Here is a 27,349-nt window from a genome sequence, read left to right as displayed (position 1 = left end):
AACTAATAGACTCATTCTCACCATTTAGTGTTCTTATTTATGTGTCAGCTGAATATCTAATTTTTGTTTGCTTGGGTCTTACGCTTAATCAAAAAAAAAAAAAATTAATGAGGGAAGTCTTGTGACTTAGCTCTTATAATGACTCTAAACTGCTTGACTGATTGTGTCCATAAAAACAATTCAGTCAAAAAAATATAGCACAGATTATGTTTTATGTAGCATATTTTCTTCATCTACTGTCTTTTCCACAACTCTTTTTTAGAACTTCCTTCTTTGCGTAAGAAATCACTTCTTCAAAGTTGAGGAAGACTGTAACAAACAATTTTCCATAACAAGAATACTACCTGTCCTGAAGTAGCTATATGTATCACAGTGGACAATCAACCTATCAATTAACAATCATTGTCTTCTATGTAGCAGGCACAGTGCTAGGTTTTGGGGATGCAAGTCACTTTATCTCTGACTCTGACTCCCCCCCCCCTTCCATAAACTGGGGTAATTTTCTACTTATCACAGGTACTTATCTACCTTATTGCAAGAAAAGCATTTTATAAAATTTTGAGTGCTACACATATATGTAAAGTACACAAATGTACTTTACAAAAAAGTAAATATAATACTCCAATTAAAAAATTTTTGAAGTGAAATAAACATCACTTTCCTTTAGAGAAAGTCAAAGGACTTTCAGGAATCTTTAAGCTTAATGAATGAAACTAAGTTCTCATCCCAGCACTGCCACGAAGCAGCCATGGGACCCTGGGCAAATTACTCATCAGTTTCAGTTTCCTTCCTCTGTTAACTTCAATAAAAATGACATCAAATAATCCTGTCATTCTTAAAAATCTAAAAAATAAATTCTATGAATAAAACTCTTCTTACCAGCAATTTTAGCTGGTGATAGATCCCAGAGACCAAAGATTTTGTAAGAGGCACAGTTGTATTTAATGACTAAAAGATTTTCACAGGATGTTGCTCCATGTTGAGGGCTTTGTTAGTGAATACCAAAAAATAGTCCTAGACAGGGACAAAGTATACAGTAATTGCAAATCATTAATAGTGCCTAAATAGTCACCTGGCTCACTTTAGGAAAAAGTTCAAAACTCAGTTCTATCTACTCTCCCTAGCCAACTCCCAATCATTTATGACAGCTGACATTCTATATATAAATATCCTTATAATTTACAATTTCAGGTTTAACAATTGACTTCACTTCCTTTCCCTTCTCTCTAACTCTACTGCAATAGCAATTGAAATACATATATTATATATATGTATACATAAAATATATGTTTTAGTCAAAAAAGAGATGAAGATGCAACTGCAATACTTCATATATTTTATATAATATTGACCACTTAATCTTGGATAATCAAGAAATGTCTATACTTCGTTTGGAAAGGAGGCAAGAAGGTATTCTAGATGAGGAAATGGAGACTCACAGAAGAATAAAATTAAATTTATTAGCTATGGTCACATAGCTAATAAATGTCAGGGGCAAAAACTGAACCCAAGTTTCCCCTGACTACAAGTTTAGTGCTGTCTCCATTCAAATTACAGGTACTAAAAATGTAACAGTTAAAGAACAATTTCAACAATTCATTTAAAAGCCAACTGAAGAGTTAGATGTCATTTAAGCATTACAAAGAATTACAAAATCATGATTTCTTTTTCATAGTGAACATGTATTTCCTGAAATAAAAATGCTGTTTTATCAGATTTAAAGCAAAAGCTATAAAAGTCTTAAGAAAAATCATGTAAACGTAAATACAATCTTAAAAGAACCAAATGCCAAAAATACATACATCTTTTATGTTCAGCCAAACTGACTGACTTACTGGCTCCTAAACTAAGTATGTCATCTCCCTCCTCCAAGCTCTTTGCCACTCAATTACTACAATTCATCCCCTCTTCCCTTTCAATTCCAAAATTCTTTGGATTCTTTCAAAACTAAGCTCATGTGTTATCTTCTTTAGGAAGCCTTTCATGATTCTCTTCCTTCTGGTAGTATAACCCCTTTCTCAAAGTATTACATATATACTTATCTGTTTATATGCTATATACTCCTGGTAAAACATATGGTTTTTAGTGGTAGACAGTTTTTCAACATTATCTTTGTCGCTCCAGCACTCAGCATAGTTTCTTGCACATAGTAGATACTTAAATACTTGTTGGATCAGATGAAATAAATTAAGAGCACTAACAGAAGTAAAATTCCCTTATGAAAAATACTATAGACTATCCCAATCATTTTGTTACAATGGTTTTTCTTAAAACGAATACATTCCTAAGGGATGCAAGTCCCAAAGATAAAACGGAGCTGTTGAGATTTTATGGAGTGAATCAGCAAAAGAAATCGAGCACTTTTAATTGAATAGGCAGAAAAGGGAGCCAAACATATATCTAGCTCCATTCTTCTCTCTCCCATGTGCTCCAAGACTGGGATTGTTTGGTACTTTATGTGCATAGGGTTAGCTAAATTTTACTCAAGACTTGGAGAGATTAAGAGGAACTAGAGGATAACTGCAATATGAAGGTAGGACAAACGTTCAAGAGCTCAACACAGCAATTACCTCAATTTTTACAATACAAATAGGGCAAAATCAGGATTCTTGACTACAGAGAGTTACTGTTCCAAAGCAACCACAGAAAATCTTTAGCATACAGAATATTCGCTGCATGTATTTAATCTAAACAAGAACAACATAGCAAAATTTTAAAAGGCTATCCATGAGACATGTAAGTGTCTGGCTTTAGATCAAGAAGACCTAGATTCAAGTTCCATTTCTGAGTATGTGACCCAGGATAAGTCACTTACTATTCAGATTAAATACTGAAGAGATAGTATAGTCTTACTTTAGTAGAGGTCGATGGGCAAGCAGTCAATAAGCATTTATCAAGAACTTACTTAGTGGGTCAAGCCCCATGCTGACTGCTTTAGACAAAAGACAAGCAAAAAAGAGTTTTCTTAGGTAGGATTTCCCTACACTAGGGGCACACTTCTCTGGACTTCTCCATCCTGCCCTGCAGAGTGACTTCCCTTTTCCCCACACATCTCAGTTTTCATCTTTCTTTTGTGTACTGTCTTGTCCCATTAGATAGTAAGCTCCTTGAGGGAAGTGACTTGTGTTTTTTCCCTTTCTTGGTATATCCAGTGTATAGTACAGTATGGCACATAGTAAGCATTACAAATGTTTACAGACTGACATCGATGAAATTATAAGTCTAGTATATCTCTTTCTCAATGCAGATAAGATAGCTTTGTTACATACAGAACTGTTCTTTATAAAAGTAGGACTTACTATAATGGGACTTCACCTGAAGAGTAATAAGGCATGTGTTAGAACCACAATTCTACTTACGGTTGAGTAAAGTCATGAGTAATAAAATCAGAACTCTTGAAAAGTAGAAAGATGTCACTGAGGGTTTTACACTTCAGAGAACTATTCATGGCTATCCAGTAGGCATCCTAGAAATACAAATACATTCAGTATAAATTTCTGTTAGTTACCATAAATAAAACTCAAGCCTATACCCAATCAATAATATGTATTACACTTCAAAATGAAGAAAGTTGAGACCACTAAACTAGATGGCAGATTTTAGTCATTGTTTTCTTAATCAACTTCAATATTTCTAAAGAACTTCTGAATTGCAGCAATTATCTCTAGAAACCTTTTCTCTAAGTATTAAGACAAGCTAATAAGGAGCCCTTTCTATGAGAATTATGTCACAAAAACATTTCAGAAAACCTCAGCAAATGCAACCTAAACACTCCCAGTGTTTAGCTCAGTTAGGCTGTTTTTAACATAAGTAGAGAGCACATTCAAGCCCAGGGGATCTAAGTGATTTGCAGAAGATGGGCTGTCAAACTCCAAGTGTCCCTCCCTGTAAAGGAAAGAGAATTCTTTATATTCCCTTTTTAATAGTGGCTAAAATACTTGGAGCAAGAATTATAACATTAGGATAACAGTTCTAATTGTTGCACAGAAGCAAATGGAACAATCTAAGGTACAAAGAATGGTCGATTTGGACCTCAGAAATCCAAAATGTCTAGTGGACATGTTCAGGAAAAAATAACAGAGTAGACATAGAGCTGGCAAAACAAATCTAAAAATGAAAGACCATTAGATTTTCAAGGTTCTGCATGTGCAAAAATGTTTGTGGCAGCCCTTTTTGTAGTGACTAGAAACTGGAAACTGGATGCCCATCAATTGGAGAATGGCTGAATAAGTTGTGGTATATGAATGTTATGGAATACTATTGTTTTGTAAGAAACAACCAACAGGATGATTTCAGAGAGGCTTGGAGAGACTTATATGAACTGGTAAGAGAAATGAGCAGAACCAGGAGATTATTAACATCAAGATTATACGATGATCAATTCTGATGGGCATGGCTCTCTTCAACAATGAGATGATTCAAACCAGTTCCAATTGCTCAGTGAAGAAGAAAATCATATACACCCAGAGAGAGGCCTGTGGGGACTGAGTGTGGACCACAACATAGCATTTTCAAGTTTTCCGTTGATGTTTACTTGCATTTTGTTTTCCTTCTCAGGTTTTTTTTTTCCCTCTAGATCCAATTTTTCTTGTGCAGCAAGGTAACTGTATAAATATGTGTGTTTATATACATATGTTGGATTTAACATATATTTTAACATATTTAACATGTATTGGACTACCTGCCATCTAGTGGAAGGGGTGGAAGGAAGGAGGGAAAAATATGAAACAGAAAGTTTTGCAAGGGTCAATGTTGAAAAATCACCCATACATATATTTTGGCATGGAAAGGATTACCAACATGTAAATACTAAGAAGTTAACGATGGTCAAATTCAAACCCAATTGACATGAACTGCATTTAACTTTGACTTTTTCCTTGGTCAGAAATCTGCAAATGTTCTCCTACTTAGTTTAAACTTCATTCAGTTCAAAGAAAGAAAACTGAGATAAACTACCAGTATGAAATACTGAATATTTCCATAAATACTGATGCTGAGTTCAATACCATCATCACTCACTGTTTTCTTTTGCCTTCTTCCAATAGCACTTTTTGCAACTTTGATCACACCTCCTCCTCCCCCTTTAGGAACCTTTCAGGAATAGAGGACATTGTTGACCTAGTATTCTGAGATCTCTAAGGGCAAGGAGTTTCCCATTTTTGTATCTGTATCTCCAGGTTCTACTACTGTACCTGATATATTATAAATGCTTGCTGCTTAAACAGTCTCTGAACTGGTTCCCATCTATCTACAAACATGTTCAGATTTCTCTAAATTTAAAACAATCTTTCATTTCATCTATTCTCCTCTATACCCTTAATCTAGCCATATCCATACAACTCATTATTTTTACTCCCAAATGCTCTCCTCTTTCTAACTTATTATTATCAGGGGTACATACCATGATCCTCCCAATTCCCCAGCCTTGCAACTTAGATATCATCATTGACTTTTCAGTTTCTCTCTCACTCCCTCAAATTCAATTTGTTGCTAAGGCCTATGGATTTCATCTTTGTAATATGCTTCATATATGCCCTCTTCCCTCCCCTCCAGCAGTGCCACTATCCTGGTACACCTTTCTCACCTTGTCAGATGTAGGTAACTGCAAAAGCCTGATAGTTGGTTTCTCCACCTCAAGTCTCTCCCTATTTCAGTTCACCCTCTATTTGGCTGCCAAAGTGATCTTCCTAAAGGCAAGTCTGACCATGCGTATACCATTTAAGGTGTATTTAAGAAATTTAAGTAGATCATTAGCACCTACAGGAATAAATATAAAATCTTCTATTGGGCATTAAAAGCCCTTCATGACCTAGTCTTTCCCCTATCTTTCTAGTCTTTTTATACCACTCCCCACCCCCATCACCTTCCACACAACAATCTATCTCCTACCTCTGGCCAGTGTCACTAGCTTCTGGTTTAAAAAAGAACATCCTTCAAGCTCCAGATAAAATCCCAATTTTTCCCTCCCTTTTAATTCTAGTGACTTCCCTGTGCTGATATTTTCCAATTGCACATAATTTGCTTATGCATGTTTCCCAATGAACTATAAGCTCCTTGAGAACAAGAACTTTTGTTTTTCTTTATATTCTCATTGATAAGCACAGTACTGAAAAACAGCAAGTACTTAATAAATTTTTTTTTACTTGATGATTGATCAAAGTATTCTCTATTTCTTGGCCTTTTAGGGGATAAATCTCTGGGGAAAAAATTTATATACAAAGCTTCAACTTCCTCACCACCCACTCTCCCACTTCCTTTTCAACTACTTGAAATCTGGCTTCTATTCAAAACACTCTACTGAAATTTTTCTCTAAAAGGTTGACGATGACATGCTCCCTTCCCCCCAATTACCAAAGCAAAGTTTTTGTTGTTGTTGTTTTCATCCTCCATTATAGCATTTTCTGAATCATCTCTTCTGTTGACCCCCTCCTTCTTCCCCTTTACTGGACAATCTTTTGTCACTTGGCTTCAGGAACAATAAGCCTCCTACTACCCTTTATCTCCTTCACTCACAAGATTTCAACTACCATCTCTACAAAGAAGGCTCTGATTTTGAAGTCAGGAAAAACTTCCAAGAATCATTCAATCCATAAAGTAGAATGAGAAGGTTGGGAAAGTAGTGGGTTCTACTTTATTAGTCTTCAAAGCCCATTTGCACCTTGGTTGGGCTAGATGATTTTTGAAATTCTTGATTTCCCAAATTCTTTGATTCCCAAGTCTATCTCTAGCTTTGAGTTCTTTCTTTACTTTAAAAAAAAAATTACTTTTGTTTTTTATAGCTTTTATTTCCTCAAGTCCTTGATTACTACTAATTTTTACCATATGGAATGGTCCTTTGCAAAAAAAAAAAAAAAAAAAAAAATTACAAAATCAATTGATACAACAACGTAACTGACTGCATATCCAATATTTGACACCTACAGGCTAATCTCTTTTCTATCTCCATAGTTATATCTACAATGATTTGCTTACACAATATCTCCACCTGGATGTTTCAGTGGGGCAACACATCCAAAACCTCATTATTTGGCTCCTCTATTAATGTCAATTCATCCTAACTCATTTTCATAACCAATAAGATACCAAACCATTAATTCTGTTTCTACAACATCTGACTTCCATCACCACAATACAGGCTCATAGTACTACCCACTTAAGACTACTGCAAAAGTCTCCTATTTCTACTTTTAACCTCACCCCTAATCAACATACTTCATGCCACTGCTAGAATAAATTCATTTATATTGTAATATCTCAGTTTCCCTGCCTCACTTTCCCTGAATTGTAATACTTCAGTTTCCCTGAATTACTATGCTATACCCTAATAAAATACTGTGGCCACCCACCTTCCTTGCCCCATTGGGACGGAGAGAATTGGGGCCTCAAAGCTCTGGCTACTTTCACATTCCCAAAAGTCATAAAACTCCATATGGCTTATCTCAAATGCCTGGTTATCACTCATTATCTCTTGCCCTAGACTTGCCTCCTAATCTCCATCTATCAGAACTGAATTATAACCTTTCCTGAAATTTCCACTCACCCAGTGGTCTGCCTATGCTTGCCTTTGTTTCCCTGATATCTGGAGCCCTATAAAAGTCTCTGGAATTAATTGCTGGATGCTGGATACTCAGACAAGAGTCCCATTCAGCTGGCTAGCTGTGGCTAGTCCAAATTCTCTACTATTAAAATATTAAAAACCTAAGCTCTGTTTTGCCTCAGTTTCTCTGACATTACAATATAAATATTCACTGATGAAGCATATCTATAAGCATGGATTAAGTATATATTTCTAGACAAGGTCAATGTGTTGATTTGTCAATTTGTTTTAATTGTACTTCATTACAAGGGAAAATTTTATTAGTGACATTGTTTTCTAGGCTTTGTTTACTTGGCTCTGTATCAGCTCATGGAAGTCTTCCCAAGTTTCTCCAAATTCTTCCTATTTGCCATTTCCTATAATGTGATACTATTGTTACAAACAGTCAGTGTCTTAGCTAAACAATGTTATCTTCCCCTACAGGAAGTACAGTGCTAGACACAGTTAATGAATAACAAATAACAGTGCCTGGAAAATATGCACAATGACCACATTATTATAAAGGAAAATAACACTGAAATAATTCAAAATTCTGATCAATGCAGTGACCAATTATGACTTCACAGACTGATGGTGAAGCACACCTATAAGCACGGAATGAAGTATATATTTCTAGACAATGTCAATGTGTTGATTTGTCAATTTGCTTTAACTGTACTTTATTACAAGGGAAAGTTTTATTAGGGTTAGGACAATGGGGAATGGGAGTCATTATAAAGTGACCACAATGTCTAGATTTGTTTTTTTAAAGAAACAAAAAACCTTTAATTAATAAAGAAATATGATTGTCTTTTTATAGTCAGAAAAAAATGTTCAGTAGACTAATTTCTCCAACATCATGGAAAAAACCAAAGGTGATGCAGAGTTGACACTGCAAAGCTTCACATTCCTAAGGCAATTGCCTAGTAAGTCAATCAGAGTACAAGGCACTTTCCCCCCCCAACAAATTCTATTTTTAATGAGTCTTTATTAATAAGTCTGTTCACATAAAATTAAAAAAAAAATCCATTCACGAACTTTTATAACTACAATGACAATTTGTTTAAGTCATAAGAATTATTAAAAGAAAACTCACTCTTTAAATTCCTCTCTTTCTAAGATCTGTGATATTTTAATTCTATTGTTTTCAAGGAAAAATATATCTCTATACACTGAAATAGATGGCTATGGTTTTAAAAAGGGCAGAAACTATTCTTCTGAATTCCAACATAGTATGGAAACAAAATTTTAAAGTCTTTCTTGGCAGACCTTATGCTATATAATGTATGATGGACTCAAAGCAATATGAAACCCCAAAACAAATGAAAAGGGAAAAAAAAGGAAAATTAAACAGAGAAATGATCATAAGTACCTAGAGTTGGAAAACTGATCAGACCAAAATGCAAAATTGGCAGGGGTTGGAAGGTGGGAGATAATAAAATAAGGAATGTTAAACAATGAAAACTAAAATCTATATTCTTACCCTTGGTGCACTCCAGTTAAGTTTTGGAAATACACTACCCCCCAGGGAATTAATGGCTTCTTGAACTTTAATGTCAAACTCAGGAAACTCTGGTGCCTAAAGAAAAAGAATAATTTTGTCATGTCATTCACATTAAATTTATAAGAAGTATTAAGTAAGGTAATAACAGATATTAAAAAGGGAGTTTAAAACTTGATTATCAATTTTAATTAAACTAAATAAAATCAATGATGAAGATACATTCTGGAATAAGAGAAAGAAGAGTATTATCCACACTTAGCAAAATACTGATAGAAAAAAATCAACATACAGTATTTTATTCAAAGCAAAAATAAAACTCATTAGAAATCTTTGAATTAAGAGAAAAAAAAGACTTTGCTACCTCTTAACAAATTTGCTTATATGTACAACCAAGATTCTTTTTTTAAAATGGGAAATGATTTATGTAATAGTACATATGTTACAAAGGGCTAGGGCAAGCAAGTCATCAGAATATTCAAAGCCACTCAAATAAAATCCTACATTTGAGGAAAAAAATCCACACCTTGGATAAATTCCAAAAGACTTTATAAGAATGAGTAATAAAAGATACTTTAGTATGGTATTTAAACACTGCTATTTTCAGAAGAGATTTTTATAAACAAAAATCAAAAATAGCACCTTAGTCAAAAGCTAAAATGTCCTTTGGCTATTTGCTTGTAAAATACATACTTTACATGCTCAAGAGATTATAAAATATTCTAAGGTTTCACCTCAATGAAACATGTGCTTCAAACACCTTAAGAAAATTAAGTTGACTGATGCTACTGCTGCACCTTATATTTATATTTTATATCAGCAACAAAGGGGGCTACATGGAAATCAACTTGTGAAACAGTAAATAGGCCATTAAAAAAAGAAGAATGGAGGTGAGGGGTAGGGGAGGGGAAGACACATGATTTAAGGCAGAAGGGCCACAAAAATATCTATACAATTTGCTTGCTTTACAATTACTGCCCCCTTGTGGAAAACTGTTTTTCTCTTTTAGCAAAAAAAAACTATATATATATATATATATATATATATATTTTTTTTTTAATTCATCATGGAATTCAAAAGTGACTTAAAATACAATATCAGATATGAAACCAAACATCTAATTACTCATTTTGTGCTTGGCTGTGATGATCCTCGCAAATTTTAATTTCAATAAAATTTAAAAATGAACTAACTGTAGGAAACAGTAATAAGAAGCAAAGAAATATATTAAAATAATTAATGGTTAGAGAAACTAAAGTATTTATCACACACACAGAAACAGACTTTAAGAAAGATGACTCATGGCTAGATAAGAGAGCAATTAGAAACTTAATACAGATGTCTGTCTTTCTGTTTCTACTATTCTTTTTTTTTTCTCACATTTCTTTTTTTTTATTTAATAGCCTTTTATTTACAGGATATATACATGGGTAACTTTACAGCATTAACAACTGCCAAACCTCTTGTTCCAATTTTTTACCTCTTACCCCCCCACACCCCCTCCCCTAGATGGCAGGATGACCAGTAGATGTTAAATATATTAAAATATAAATTAGATACACAATAAGTATACATGACCAAAACGTTATTTTGCTGTACAAAAAGAATCAAACTCTGAAATATTGTACAATTAGCTTGTGAAGGAAATCAAAAATGCAGGTGTGCATAAATATAGGGATTGGGAATTCAATGTAATGGTTTTTAGTCATCTCCCAGAGTTCTTTTTCTGGGCATAGCTGGTTCAGTTCATTACTGCTCCATTGGAAATGATTTGTTTGATCTCGTTGCTGAGGATGGCCTGGTCCATCAGAACTGGTCATCATATAGTATTGTTGTTGAAGTATATAATGATCTCCTGGTCCTGCTCATTTCACTCAGCATCAGTTCGTGCAAGTCTCTCCAGGCCTTTCTGAAATCATCCTGTTGGTCATTTCTTACAGAACAGTAATATTCCATAATATTCATATACCACAATTTATTCAGCCATTCTCCAACTGATGGACATCCATTCAGTTTCCAGTTTTTAGCCACTACAAAAAGGGCTGCCACAAACATTCGTGCACATACAGGTCCCTTTCCAAGAAGGGATGATTTTCTATAATGATCTATATTAAGTCCATAATTCATTTGTGACATCTCAAAGTTATATGTGATTCTTGTGCTTTAAAAAACCAAGGCAGGTTCTGGAAGTCAACATGAAGAGCCTTACCTAAGCTCTCTCAAATAACTTTAAAATAACTCCTCAAGATGCCTTTCCAGGGCAGAACTGACAAAAGGATAGAGAAGAAAAATTTTTCATAAGACAACTCAGAAGCTTGGCAAGAAAGGTCTGTAGCATCATGGCGAGAGTGGAGTACAGCCTAAGTCTGGCTGTACCCCTGCAAGCAAGAAGGAGGTGTTGGGGGCATTTGAATCAGCAGTGGCAGCTTCCAGATCTCTCAGCCCACAGACCACAGACAGCAGTTAGACAACTGGTCAGAAAGTAATTACAGGGGACCCTTTGCATTGCCCACATGTAATTCTGGGTCACAGTTCCAGGGTGATAAGGAACACTAAAGTACACTAAAGTGTCCAGCCACAGGCAAAGAGGGACCTTGATCACAGTTTAAGGATAAAAAAGAGTGCTTGTGATTTCTCAGAGCTCAGATCTAAAAAGCAATGACTAAATCTATCCTTAGACCATAGCATCTTGGAAGAACTGAAAACTTATAGACTCCCTTCCCCTAGAACTAACTCTGAAAACAGTAGCACAAAAAAATTCTGAAGCTTCTGACAGAGCTCTCTCTACCCTGAGAGCAGAGCCCAGTTTTAACATAGTTAAACGTCAAGAAATAAGTTAGAAAAATGAGCAAACGAACAAAAACTTAACTATACTAAGTTACTATAGTTACAAGAATACAAACTCAGAAGAAGACAACAAAATCAAAATATTGACATCCAAAGCCTTAAAGAAAAATATGAATTGGTGTCAAGTCCAAAAGCATTTCTAGAAGAATGCAAAAAGGATTTCAAAAATCAAATAATAGAGAAAAAACTGAAAAAGGAAATGAGAGGGATGCAAAAAAAAAAATGCAAAAAAGAGTCAAGAGTTTGGGAAAGAAAGCACAAAAAATACTGAAGAAGATAACACTTAAAAAAAAATAGAACAAATGATAAAAGCAATACAAAAATCCACTGAGCAGGCACACTCCTTGAAAAGCAGCATTAGCCAAATGGAAAAAGAAGTACAAAACTGACTAAATGGATAAAAGATACAAAAGCTCACTGAAAAAAATAAATCCTTAAAAATTAGAACTGGGCAAATGAAAGGTAATAAATGATTCCATGAGACATCAAGAAACAATAAGAGAAAACCAAAAGATTGAAAAAAAAATAGATGAAATAGATGGAAATGTTTTATATAACATATAGTATATTATATATACTATATGTATATACACATATATTATAACATTATATACTATAACATTGAGGAGGGAAGTGGGAAAAGAGGGAGGAAGAGAATTTGGAACTCAAAATGTTAAAATTGTTTTTACATATAATTGAAAAAAATTTCAAAATAATGCTCTACATTTCTCTAATAGAGATACAACTATTATTTCTTATTAACTATATTACACAGAAGTAACACACATATAGAATTTTATTTTTTTTCTTGTGTATTGGGCTTTTTATTATTATTATTTTTTAATTTAATAGCCTTTTATTTACAGGTTATATGCATGGGTAACTTTACAGCATTAACAATTGCCAAACCTCTTGTTCCAATTTTTCACCTCTTACCCCCCCACTCCCTTCCCTAGATGGCAGGATGACCAGTGGATGTTAAATACATTAAAATATAAATTAGATACACAATAAGTATAGATGACCAAAACGTTATTTTGCTGTACAAAAAGAATCAGACTCTGAAATATTGTACAATTAGCTTGTGAAGGAAATAAAAAATGCAGGTGGACATAAATATAGGGATTGGGAATTCAATGTAATGGTTTTTAGTCATCTTCCAGAGTTCTTTCTCTGGGTGTAGCTGGTTCAGTTCATTACTGCTCCATTGGAAATGATTTGGTTGATCTCGTTGCTGAGGATGGCCAGGTCCATCAGAACTGGTCATCACACATACAGAATTTTAAGCAATGTATACAAAAAACCCAATAACTTTCTTCCTCTGATCATAGCAAACTAGAAAAGTCCAGGTCTTATGAACAGGACTATCTGGTTGCTTCAGGAAGTTCTTAAATAAGATCACTGGTCTTGAATACAGAAAGAAAAACTACTTAGTTCAACACGTTCATTCTATCCCATAAGATGCAGTGTAAAACAGTAGATAGAGAAGTGGTCTAATAATCAGAACAAGCAACAATTAGTCCTACTTCTGGGCCATACAGATTGTGTGACTCTGGAGCTCACTTAACCACTCAGTGTCTGGCAGCTCTCTAGAGCTTCACCTTGCAGAGAATGTGTCAATCCTGTACTGGTAGTTTCCTCACCTGAAAATTCTCTATATCAAGGAAATCAAATCACAAATCCATTCCTTGTCTTTTATTTTACATATAAGAGACAAGCCCCCAAATCACAAAGATGGTAACTGACACAACTAGAATTCTAACCCATATGTTCTTCCAGCTCCTCCTGCATTGTATAAGCCTCTCACCATATCTCACATAAGCAAATCAGAATCAAAAAACTTAGCAAGCAATACAGAAAGTCAGTTACCCATGAGTTTCTAATTATCAGGCAACTTTTAATTACTACTAAATGCACTTCTATACCTGTGTGATATATGTACAAAACTGGCATAAGCCAAATCCATGTGGACTATCAGGAGATAGAAATGTTCTCTTCCTGAGAAATGTATCTAGAATGCTTTTTTTTAAAAAGCCAAATATTTTTATCTATAAAATTTATCTATAATAACTATTATTAGCTTTGAGAAATTTATTATGAAGATAAACAATGATCAGAATGAATATCCAAAGAAACTCTAAGAATTGTAAAGCCCTAGGCAGAAAACTGAAAGATCTGGGAACAGAGGTAATGTTTTCATCACTAATAATGATTGAAAGGATGTACTCTAGACAAGAAAGATGGTTTTGACAATTAAATTGCTGATGAAGATGATGTTCAGATTAAAGGATTTGGCTTTTTGGACTTTTCCTAGATTAAGACACAAATATAATGAGCTTATAGAGAGGCAAATCTTATCTGACAAGGACTGGAAATAATGTGGCCTGGTCACTAACTGCTTTAATCTAAAAGATTTTAAATTGGTTTTTTTTGGGGGGGGAGAAAAGAAATTATGTCCAAATGCAAATTCTAAACAACACAAATGGCTTCTATGGACTTCTAGACCCTGCAAAGAATGATAAATATGAAGTAACAAAAGCAGTGATGGAGTTCAGTAATTCACCAGAAAAAAATAACTAAAAATAACATCATGGATACTCACATGTTTTGTAAGTAAATGAATAGAGCAAGGTTGAAAAACATTGTAAAACCAAGATCCCAAAACAAGGAACCTTTTTTTATATCTCCAGCACCTAAAATGGTGCCTGGCATATAGCAGGGTACTTAAAAAATGAAATCAAAACAACTTTTAGCTATCAAGTGAGACTTGCAAGGATGACTATCAACATTAGAACATGGCAATGAAAGAACAGTATTCATGTACTGATTCATGGTGCTAATGTTTCCTCTCCTTTTTCTTGTTTTCACTTTTTTGTTTTTAATACTCTTGATTTTATAGGATGGCTCTCTGGGAGAGGAAGGGAGAAAAGATAATGGAAAAAACGTGACAAAAAAAATTTGACTTCAATAAAAACCTATTTTTATAAAAAGAAAAACAACTTTAAAAAAATTATAAACAAAAACACTAAACAAAATCACAGTCTGCACTAAGGATGGTGATGCATGCCTATAATCCCTTGAGGCTGGTTGGTCATTTGAATTCAATAACTTTGAGCTTCAATAGGACCACAAAATATATGGGAATACCTGAACTAGGCCCTGAAGCAGTATGGTAAGCCTCTGAGAGCAGAGGAATGCCAAGATGTTTAAGGAGGGTCAATCAGCCCAAGCCAAAAATAATACATCCAAGCTTTCATATCAATAAGCAGGACGCCCAGTCCACTTATGACCACTGCACGTTCAGCTTAGATGAGACAGAATGAATGAGATTAAAAAACAAAAACAAAAGCCAGAACCAAATGTCAAAAAGATATGTGCTATGTAAAAATGTAAACCTGAGGGAGAAAAACATTTGGACGAGTGGAAAACATCTGAATAAGAAAAAAAGAGAAAAGAAACAAATGGTATCACAATGGGAATGTATTACAGATACAGTGACCAGATGGAATAAATAAATAAGAACTTTAAATTTATGCTTATTTAAAATAAATGAGGGGACAGCTAGATGGCACAGTAGAAAGAAAGAGCACTGGCCCTAGAGTCAGGAAAACATAAGTTCAAATGCAACCTTGCAAATTTACACTGCAAAAGTAAGTAAGTAAAGTGAGAACTGTCTGTACTTTTATTCATTTTACGTATAAAAATATATGATATAATCAAGTGATTTATGCTCTTAAATTTTTTTAAAAACCCATGGTGGAGGTTGCAGGGTGATTAGAAATAAAAGATGCTTATGAAAGGAAATAAGATATTAATGTGTTAACAAAGTTTTAACAAGTAGTGATTCCTTTACAAAAGGAATCTGAACCCCTCTCTCTGATGAGTCAGAAGGGATAGCTCCATTAATTAGGCTAAAAATGGGCCACATTTCAGGGCCTTTAAATAGTTTAAGCCCTGGAAGAAGGTCTAGTGAGTGCAGGACAGAAGCTTAGGGGAAAGAAGGTTTCCCTTCCCTGATCACTTCTCTCTACATAATATCTAGTAGACATCTACTCTCAAGAGTTACTCACCTGAATGAGCCATCCTATCGAGTAACTACATAGTCCAAGAGAATATAAGGCAAAATTGAGGGCAGGACTTCTTCTGAGAACAAAAAAGAAAACTAGCTATATATTTAAGAGAATTCAAGAGCTGCTAACTGAAATTCATGCTGGAGAGGGAAGACCCTGGGAATCTATGAAACAACCTTTTCAGAAAATAAGCGGCATATAGAATGACTTTTATAAGAATCCCACAGAAAGAAAAAAAGGGCTCCCAAGTCCCCTGGAAGTCCAAAAGTATGAGCTATTTTGGTCATGATCTTTTGGTCATGATCCCTACATGTGTGCCTCTATTACGCTATTACTGTGTACTCTCTTCCCACAGATACTGGATTTATTTATGGAAAAGTTTACCAGTTTATGAAGAAAATGTTTTGTATTTACTGTTCTTATTATGCCATCTTAGTAAATATACTCGCTAAGAATTAAGTGTGTCTCTCAGCTGATTACTGGTGGGATGCACAGGAACAGAGACTCCTGAGCTATAGTATTAGAAGTGCAAATCCCACAAGATATCCTTAGAACCCAGAAGAGTGTCACTCTTTAGAGACCCAACTAGAAAGTGAGAGTGAAATTAGGGGAATCGCCTTGGAAGAATGGCACACACAAAACATTAACATAATTATGTATGTTTACTTTGTCAGAAAGACTCCTGCTTGGCATATCAATCAATCAACAAGCTGTAGCCAAGTGCTAAAGCTACAAAGACAAATCATCAAGGAGCTAACCTTCCATCCTAGAAACAACATTTATACAGATACAGTTATACCTCAAGAATTTATCAAATAAATATCAAACAAATATAACAATCTTGGAGAAGCACTAACAGCTGGGGAATCAGGAAATGTTTCATGTAGCAGATAGCATTTGATTTGAGCTTTTGAAAATCATTATTATAGCTTTTTATATATAAAACATGCATGGGTAATTGTTCAACATTGACCCTTACAAAAACTTCTGCTCAACTTTTACTCTCCTTTCCTCTACCCCCTCTCCTAGATGGCAGGCAGTCCCATACCTGTTAAATATGTTAAAGTATATGTTAAATACAATATATGTATACATATTTATACAGTTATCTTGTTTCACAAGAAAGATCGGATTTAGAAAGAAGATAAAAATAACTTGAGAAGAAAAAAAATGCAAGCAAACAATAACAGAAAGAGTAGAAATGTTATATTGTAGTCCACACTCATTTTCCAGTGTTCTTTCTCTGGGTGTAGCTGGTTCTGTACATTACAGATCAATTGGAACTGATTTGGATTTTCTTATTGTTGAAGAGAGCTACATCCATCAAAACTGATCATCATGTAGTATTATTGTTGAAGTGTATAATTATTTCCTGGTTCTGTTCTTTTCACTCAGCATCAGTTCATGTAAGTCTCTCCAAGCCTCTCTGTATTCATCCTGATGGTCATTTCTTATAGAACAATAATATTCCATAAATTCACACACCACAATTTATTCAGCCATTCTCCAATTGGTAGGTGTCCATTCAATTTCCACTTTCTAGCTACTACAAAAAGGGCTGCTAGAAACACATACAAAGGTCCCTTTCTCTTCTTTAATATCTCTTTGGAATATAAGCTCAATAGTAGCACTGTTGGATCAAAGGGTGCGCACAGTTTGATAACTTTTGGGGCATAATTCCAGGTTGCTCTCCAGAATGGTTGGATCTATTCACAACTCCACCAACAATGCATCAGTGTCCCAGTTTTCCTACATCCCATCCAATATTGGTCATTATCTTTTCCTGTCATCTTTGATTTGAGCTTTGAAAGGAAGCTGGGGGTCAGAACCAAGATGACAGAGAGAGAAGCACTGCAGTCAAGTTCTCATTCATGATCTATAAAATGCACTACACCGTATCCTAGTAAAGTATCCTAATAAAGTAATCCTTTGGCCAAGTTGCCATAGAGAGACAGAGAAATCAGCAGACACAGGGGAACAAGGTCGGGGCAGGAACATTCCAACACACCGGGAGAGGTTATACACCAGCACAAAAAGTGGTTTTAGAGCCATACTAGGATACATAGATACATAGTATTCTTACAGAATACTATAATGGGGACATGTATCAACTGGCAGCTTTGTCACATACTATCTCATAAGTATAAGGGCAGTGTAAGAAAGGGCTCTGAGCCTTTTTCAGGAAAAAAGGCCTTAAACAGTATACTAAAAAGAGAGAAAGTTGAAAAGTTGGCTAGAAACAGTGGGGCTTGGACCCCAAGCTCAGAGCAGGGGGTCATTTCCAGCCTGTTCAGGAGAGGAATAACAATAGAATAAAACCCAGAGCAAACAGAAACATACAAATCTGCCACTCTGAACCAACAGAGTTTTCCAGCTGTCTAACAAGCTAAGTCCAACAGCAGTCTATTCTTACATAGTCCTAAGTCCAGGTCACAAACTTATTGAGTTTGGGCTAGAGGAGCAGCAATCAAACTGGATCAGACTCCTTTGGGAGTGCTAAGAGCTTGCAAATATCCAATCTGTCCCTGGGATCCTGGAATAACACTCAATATCCCAAGAGAATACCAACAAGACCAGTATAGAACTTCCCTCCAGAAGTATGGCAAAGTCTAGTCTTAACATCAAGTCCAAAGTGAGGAAATAAGCTGGTAGAATGAGCAAACAAAATAAAAATCCTATCATAAAAAGTATTATGGTGGAAGAAAAGTTCAAGACAAACCTAGAAGAAGAGAATTATTCCAAAACATTTACAAAGTCTCAGAGAAAAACACAGCTTAGACACAAACTTAAATTAGAATTCTTGCTAGAGATGAAGAAAGAATTAAAGGCTGACACTGACAAGATATTGTAAGTGAAAATGTATCAACTCCAGAGTATGCAACCCAAAACATGGATTTTCACATTCTTTCCCATGGTCCTTAGCCTTCACATATCAGCTATGGAAAAGATTCTGTCAATTCTGCAAGACAAAGATTTCTTAGCCTTTATTTTTGCTCAAGGTGAACTGAGTAGGAAGATGAGGATTTGGACTATGAAACTCCAGGTTTGACATGTGGCCATATTGCAAGGACCAAAATCAAATAGTTAGTAGACAAGTCAAATAACTCTGATAGGCCGCAGTTCCCTCTCTAGTAACTTGTCTGCCAGTTGACTGGAGGGTCTATTGGTACAAAGGTTTTAGTTTGTCAATCTGACTGATTTGATAGATGAGAATCCTCTGAGAGGATAGCAATGTCATTTTTTTAGAGATAACTTTGGCTGAACACAGTGTTATAAGCTAGACTGAGGAATGCCTAAACTTTCCTAATTTATAAACAGAAACTAGAATCACCTTGTAAGGTATGACTATAAGGAAGAATCAGGGATGGAAAGTACATTTATATAAGAAGATACATACAGATAAATAAATTATGTAGCTATAGGAAACTTTTGCTGTAAAAAGTATAGAAAAACAATCATTTTGATGATAGGATGATATATATATACACACACACACATATATGTGTGTGTATATATTTGTATACGCGCACGCACGTGTGTGTGTATATATATATATATATATATATATATATATATGCATGTGTATACACACACACACACACACACACACACACACACACAGGTCACTATTACCTATGGGCAAAGGAGAGTCAGTAGGGGATTGCAAAGAATCATTTAGTTCCACCACCAAATTTGTTGGCATGTACTTTAACCGGGCCGAATGGACCAAAAACACCAAAAGTTTTGATTGCACTTAAGGTTTTAAACAGAGCCATATAGCTGCTCAACTACCTAGCAAGAAAGAGAGTGCAATTCACTCTAGGTCCCTTTGAGGAAGGATATATGGGGGTATAGAATTTTATTGAAGACTGATTCTTCAGTCAAAACAAGTGGGCCTCCCAAGTAATTCTTTATTCTATTTATTATTTTATCTTTCTTCATTGAAGTCACTTCATGAGATAAAAACACATAAAGCTGTGGTATTAGGCATTAGTCTATGAAAGTCTTTCCCACTGTAATACAAGATAAATCTATTAGTCTGTACTGTTTATGAAAAATAAAGTAGATAAGGTTAAGGTAAATTGTTAATTAAATTCATCAAATGTGTCCTCAGCATCCAATATCCAATGAAATATTTTTAAATATTTCAACAGATCAGTGATAGGCATTGAATGAGTTAAAAAGCTGAGAAACATGTTTTGTCATTTGGGGATTCTTCAATACAGCAAGGTCACCATTTTAAAGGGGACCATAAGTATATGTTACTGGCCTATTATATGTCTCAGGAACTCATAGGAACATACAGAGCTGAAAAAGGAAAGTAAATATCATTTAGCCTAATTTTTCTATTTGGCAGATGAGGAAACTGAGTCACAGAGAAATAAAATTATTTTCTCTAAGATCACACAAATTGTAAGAAGCAAGACTTGAATTCAGGCCCTCTGAACTCCAAATTCACTGTTTCTTCCACCACATCAGGTCTGAATAGGTTCTACCAACAAGGGGTGCTAATGCTAATGCTAATGCTTAAATGTTTATTTAAAGAGGGGATCCTGGACAGCCATCTCTTCCTTTTCTACCCATGGCATTCCTTTGACTTCTCTACCACATCCCTAGAAACCTCATTCTGCAAGATCAATTAGATCTGGTCCTCATACCATCAGTACCCTCTGCCCTCTGACTACAGGGCAAGGCAGTGAGCTCCAAAACTTCTATTAAAGGTTTAAGGACAGCCGTGTCAACATCTCTCCCCCTTTATTTACTACCTGGTTGCAATCCTTTGACTTCTCCACCATACCTCCATACCCATGTGCTTCCATGGGTACCAAGAGTACCATGTGACACTCTTTTTCACATGTTTTACCCCCCACAGTAGATGATTTATAAACATTTATTAATATGCATATGTTAGGGGAAAAGGCAGACCAATTCATGATAAAGCATCATACCATAGATGCAGACTACCTTAAAAGACAGAATTTATGAAGCTCTAAAAGATATCAGGGTTTAATATAAACTGAATGGCAGGAGCTGGTATTTACATAGGCTATATGAGTTTTGGAATACCATTTCTCACTGATTACCTTTTCATGTCCAGATCCAATTGGATATTCTCTAAAGTCCAATTTAGCAGGTATCATCACCGCAAACAACTTGTCTAGAAAACTGAGTGTCAGAAAAAGGATAAAAGAGTTCTGAAGAGTTTTCGAATTTAAAAGTTCTGTGATCATGACAATTTTTCTAAAGAGAACCAATTGCATGATAGGAGAGATGGAATATGGGATAAATCTTTTCTGACAATTATTCTACAAAATTATAAATACATATGGCTTTGGTAAGCTTCCCGTGCTCGTAGATATAAATAGGAAAGTATTCTGATGACTCTGTCCTTTAGAGTAACAAACAGGTAAAAAGTTCAAATACTTTATACTAATTTTTGGTTATACGTGATGTCCACATAATTAGATTAGGTTGGGCTGGGCTGATTTTGGATATGCTCTAGACTATATTGACCCTTGGTATAATTATAGGATTGTAGATTTAGAACAGGAAGAGACAATAGAGGCTATCTAGTACCACTACCTTTTTTTAAAAATAATTTTTTCATATACATATTTATTTAAATATTTCCTAATTACATGTAAAAATATTTTAACATTCATTTTTTAGGATTTCAAGTTCCAAATTCTCTCCCTCCTTTCTCCCTGCATCCCTTGAGAAGGCAAACAATAGTATATCAATTATACATGGGACTCATGAAAAATATTTCTATACTAGCCATGTTGCAAAAGAACACACACACACACACACACACACACACACACACACACACAGACAAATAAAGTTTAAAAAAGTATGCTTCAATCTGCACTCAAGACTTCCATCAATTTTCTTTTTGGAGGTGGATAGCATTATTCATCATGGGTCCTTTGGGCTTGTTTTGAATTGTCTTAATCAAAATAGCCAAGCTTTTCCCAGCTGCTTATGCTTACAATATTGCTGTTACCATATATAATGGTCTCCTGATTCTGCTCACTTTAAGTTGTATATGTTCATATAAATCTTCCCAAGTTTTTCTAAAACCACCTTGCTTATCATTTCTTATAACAGTAGTATTCCATCACAATCAGAAACTATAACTTCTTTAGCTATTCTCCCCTTGATGGATTTCCCTTCAATTTCCACTTCTTCACCACCACAAAATGAACTGCTATAAATATTTTTGCTTCAATAGGTCCTTTTTTCCTTTTTATTGATCTCTTTGGGATTCAGTATTGTTGGATTAAAAGGTATGTACAGTTTTATAGCCCTTTGGACATGGTTTCAAATTGCTATCCATAATAGATGGATTAGTTTACAACTCCACCAACAGTGGGTAGTGTATCTTTTAAATGACATTTTTACTTAGAAAATCTTATTTCTTTTTGTCATTGAGCCATTTGAGAGAGGCAAAGACTTGGTTGGTTAAAACTCTCTTTTCTGGATACTCATTTTTTTGTGGCTCTTGAAGAAGGTAGATGCTTCGGTACCTGTTCACTCATGGCAGTTAGCATATGACATGACAAATATATGGGGCTCCTTCTCCATAAGGATTGTTCCCCTTGTTGATAAGGACTAGAAACAGTGTTGTGCCTGATCTAGAGGACATTGCTATTCTGAGGGTTATTGGGCCAAGGCTCTCTTCATTGGGACCAAGAGGGGAGGTAGTTGTTAAGATGATAGCAATGATTTAACTCACATGGCACATGCTACCTCCTGTTTATCTCCTTGGGTGCTTCACTGTTTTAGCTAGTATTATAGACTTGTTATTTATCCTTCATTCTTGAAGAGGACCATGATAACAGGAAGGTGATGCCATGCCATGCAAGTGAATTAGATTTAAGTGAGGGAGGGTTGTGCAAGCCACCTGTCTCAATTTCCCCTCTAGACCTAGCCGGGTCCACTGCCCAGAAATAGATCAGGATGACTGGAGATGGCCCTTCCTAATTTTTCTAATCTACAACAAGTGTGGAGAAATCTAAAAGTCATTCAATCAGAATAAGTATATTGAGAAATAAGTCTTAGATCTAGTTTATCTCTTGATTCTTCCTAAGCCATTTAATCTTGAGGCTCATTATAAGTTTCCTTCAGTTCTTGGAGGAATTCCTCAACATTACTGAATGAAAGGTTATTCCTTGTGATATAGGACACATTAAATGAACTGTCCATCATACATGACAACAAAATGCCTCCACTAGCTTAGCCAGTGGAAGATTGCAAGGGAAAAAGAGCCACAAAAACAATTTTATTTGTTAAAACAAACAAACAAAAAACAACCTGGGAGGTTCTCCCTTAATTCAATATACCAATGTAAGAGATTTGCTTTTATCTAGAGATAGAGAAGCCAATTCCCTTTTCTGAAACTATTTGTTAATTTCCTGGAAAATCTTAATGCTTTCTTGTAGCAAGTTTCTTTTCCTTTGGCTCATTTGTTGTGAGAGTATACTACTACTCTAGGGATACTGTCTCGTAGCCTTCCACTAGAGGGCCTTTATCCTACCAAAAGGCAGGATTTCAGAATTCAGTCTTAAAGAGGGGACCTCTGACAAGCTGATGATTACTGCATAATTTACTGGGTAGGTAGAGTCAATAAGCCTGAATGAAAGGACTATGTCTAGGAAATAATGAGCTGTTCCAGATACAAAAAAAAAAGTCCTCAAGTTAAAAGCCATTAATCCATAAAGGTAAAAATCCTAAAAATTATCAACATCTAATATTAATTCAAGTTTGCAATATTTAAACTTACCTACAAAAATCTCCAAGTACCATACCAATGCTCAAATCAAAGGGATTAGGGAAAAAAAGTATATATGCTCAGCATCTAGGCACACTAATATACTGCTGGTGGAACTATGAATTGGTTTGGCTATTCTCAAAAGTAATTTGGGACTCTGCTAGAAAGTTATCAAAGTGTGCATACCTTTTTATCCAGCCAAACGATTATTAGGTCTTATATTCCAAAGAAATCAAAGACAGACAGAAGGGATCCATATGCACAAAAATATCTACAGTAGTTATTTTCATTTATAATAACCAAGAGCTAAAAATTGAGGGAGTGCTTATCTATTGAGGAAGAGATAAACAAATTATAACATATGAATATAAAAGAATATTACACTACTAGAAGAAATGATGTTACACTTATAGTGCTATACCAATTCTATACCAAATTATAAATGATAAACTTTATAGAATTTGATACAATAATAAAATTCATTTTGCAAAAGAGCTGAAATATCAAGAGAAATAGTACTAAATCTCTCTCTCTTTTTTTTTTTTTTTTTTTAATTTAATAGCCTTTTATTTACAGGATATATACATGGGTAACTTTACAGCATTAACAATTGCCAAACCTCTTGTTCCAATTTTTCACCTCTTACCCCCCCACCCCCTCCCCCCTGATGGCAGGATGACCAGTAGATGTTAAGTACATTAAAATATAACTTAGATACACAATAAGTATACATGACCAAAACATTATTTTGCTGTACAAAAAGAATCAGACTCTGAATTATTGTACAATTAGCTTGTGAAGGAAATCAAAAATGCAGGTGGGCATAAATATAGGGATTGGGAATTCAATGTAATGGTTTTAGTCATCTCCCAGAGTTCTTTTTCTGGGTATAGCTAGTTCAGTTCATTACTGCTCCATTAGAAATGATTTGGTTGATCTCGTTGCTGAGGATGGCCTGATCCATCAGAACTGGTCATCATCTAGTATTGTTGTAGAAGTATATAATGATCTCCTGGTCCTGCTCATTTCACTCAGCATCAGTTCGTGTAAGTCTCTCCAGGCCTTTCTGAAATCATCCTGTTGGTCATTTCTTACAGAACAGTAATATTCCATAATTTTCATATACCACAATTTATTCAGCCATTCTCCAACTGATGGACATCCATTCAGTTTCCAGTTTCTAGCCACTACAAAAGGGCTGCCACAAACATTTGTGCACATACAGGTCCCTTTCCTTCTTTATAATCTCTTTGGGATATAATCCCAGTAGTAACACTGCTGGATCAAAGGGTATGCACAGTTTGATAACTTTTTGAGCATAGATCCAAACTACTCTCCAAAATGGTTGGATTCGTTCACAACTCCACCAACAATGAATCAATGTCCCAGTTTTCCCACATCCCCTCCAACAATCATCATTATTTTTTCCTGTCATCTTAGCCAATCTGACAGGTGTGTAATGGTATCTTAGAGTTGTCTTAATTTGCATTTCTCTGATTAATAATGACTTGGAGCATCTTTTCATATGACTAGAAATAGTTTCAATTTCTTCATCTGAGAATTGTCTGTTCATATCCTTTGACCATTTTTCAATTGGAGAATGGCTTGATTTTTATAAATTAGAGTTAATTCTCTATATATTTTGGAAATGAGGCCTTTATCATAACCTTTGACTGTAAAAATATTTTCCCAGTTTATTGCTTCCCTTCTAATCTTGTCTGCATTAGTTTTGTTTGTACAAAAACTTTTCAGTTTGGTATAATCGAAATTTTCTATTTTGTGATCAGTAATGATCTCTAGTTCTGCTTTGGTCATAAAGACCTTCCCCTTCCACAGGTCTGAGAGGTAAACTATCCTGTGTTCCTCTAATTTATTAATAATTTCATTCTTTATGCCTAGGTCATGAACCCATTTTGACCTTATCTTGGTGTACCGTGTTAAGTATGGATCAATGCCTAGTTTCTGCCATATTAGTTTCCAATTTTCCCAGCAATTTTTATCAAACAGTAAGTTCTTATCCCAAAAGCTGGGATTTTTGGGTTTGTCAAAGACTAGGTTGCTATATTTGTTGACTGTTTTATCCCTTGAACCTAATCTATTCCACTGATCAACTAATCTATTCCTTAGCCAATACCAAATAGTTTTGGTAACTGCTGCTCTATAATATAATTTTAGATCTGGTACAGCTAAGCCACCATCATTTGATTTTTTTCATTAATTCCTTGAAATTCTTGACCTTTTGTTTTCCATATGAACTTTGTTGTTATTTTTTCTAGGTCATTAAAATAGTTTTTTGGGAGTCTGATTGGTATAGCGCTAATAGTACTAAATCTCAAACTATAATATGAAGCAGTATTCATTAAAATTATCTGGTACTAGCAAAATAATGTTTTGGTCATGTATACTTATTGTGTATCTAAGTTATATTTTAATATATTTAACATCTACTGGTCATCCTGCCATCTAGGGAGGGGTGGGGGGTAAGAGGTGAAAAATTGGAACAAGAGGTTTGGCAATTGTTAATGCTGTAAAGTTACCCATGTATATATCCTGTAAATAAAAGGCTATTAAATAAAAAAAAAAAATTATCTGGTACTGGTTAAAATACAAAAGTTAACAAAGTCAATGGTACACAATGGAAATTAGAGAATCAACAACAATAGAACTCAACAGCCCAGTGTTCAAACAATAATTATTTAGAAAAAAAATTCTCTATTTGATAAAACTATTAAATTACTAGGAGAATAAGAAAGCATTCTAGCAGAAATTAGTCTAAGATCAACATCTTATGTCATTTTCCACAATACATTCAATTATACTATTAAAAAATTAGAAGAGAAGTATATCATGCTCTTCTCACAATTGCAGACTGGAGATGTCTTTTTAATCAAACAAGAAATAAAATAATTACAAATTATAAAATAGATAACTTTGACTGGAGGAAATGAAAAAGTTTCTGCAAGAATAAAATTAATGTAGCTAGAAGGGGAAGTAGTCAAATGAAGAAAATTTTTGTATCAAATTTCTCTAATAATGAAAGATTTGCTTATTCAAGATACATAAACAATTAGCAGTTACATACCATTTCTCAATGATAAGTATATGAACAATTTTCAAAAAGATTTCCAGACTATATACAACCACATGAAAGAATACTCTAAATCAGAAATAAAAGAGATAAAAACAATCCTGAGATTTCACCTCATACATTGCAATTTGACAAAGACAATAAAATATGGGAATAGTCAATGTTAGAGGGATAATGGAAAGACAGGTACACTACTAGTATTTTGCTGCTGAATCAACACAATCACTCCGGAAAGCAATTTCGATTTATACAAATAAAATGGCTGAAATACCCATAACTTTTGATCCAAAGATTTTATTACTAGATTTATACCCCAAAATGGAAAACAAGAAAGTTCCCATATATAACGGTACTTTCTGCATAGCAAAGAACTGAAAACAAAATAGACATTTATCAACTGGGAAATGGAAAAACAAATTATAATATAAAAAATGTAATGGATTACTATCTTTGAGAAATGATGCAAGTGAAAACTACACAGATAGAAAGATGT

The 27,349-nt window shown here is 34.6% G+C and overlaps 1 protein-coding gene across 5 annotated transcripts in view; it reads right to left on the bottom strand.

Annotated features, from left to right (window-relative positions):
- The window catches only part of CDC123 (cell division cycle 123), a 127,751-nt gene that overhangs the window by 42,493 nt on the left and 57,909 nt on the right, over positions 1-27,349 (bottom strand). For all 5 annotated transcript variants that reach the window (XM_031938584.1, XM_031938585.1, XM_023504716.2 and 2 more), the window contains 2 exons: positions 9,060-9,155; positions 3,360-3,466 (listed from right to left, as the gene is read on the bottom strand). In XM_031938584.1, the coding sequence (XP_031794444.1) occupies positions 3,360-3,466; positions 9,060-9,155 (203 nt within the window). The remainder of the gene's footprint in view (positions 1-3,359; positions 3,467-9,059; positions 9,156-27,349) is intronic.

This window comes from Sarcophilus harrisii, chromosome 5, assembly GCF_902635505.1.
Source record: "Sarcophilus harrisii chromosome 5, mSarHar1.11, whole genome shotgun sequence".
NCBI lineage: Eukaryota > Metazoa > Chordata > Mammalia > Dasyuromorphia > Dasyuridae > Sarcophilus > Sarcophilus harrisii.
Note: the sequence above shows the minus strand (reverse complement) of the source record. Positions and strands in the feature narration are given on the sequence as shown.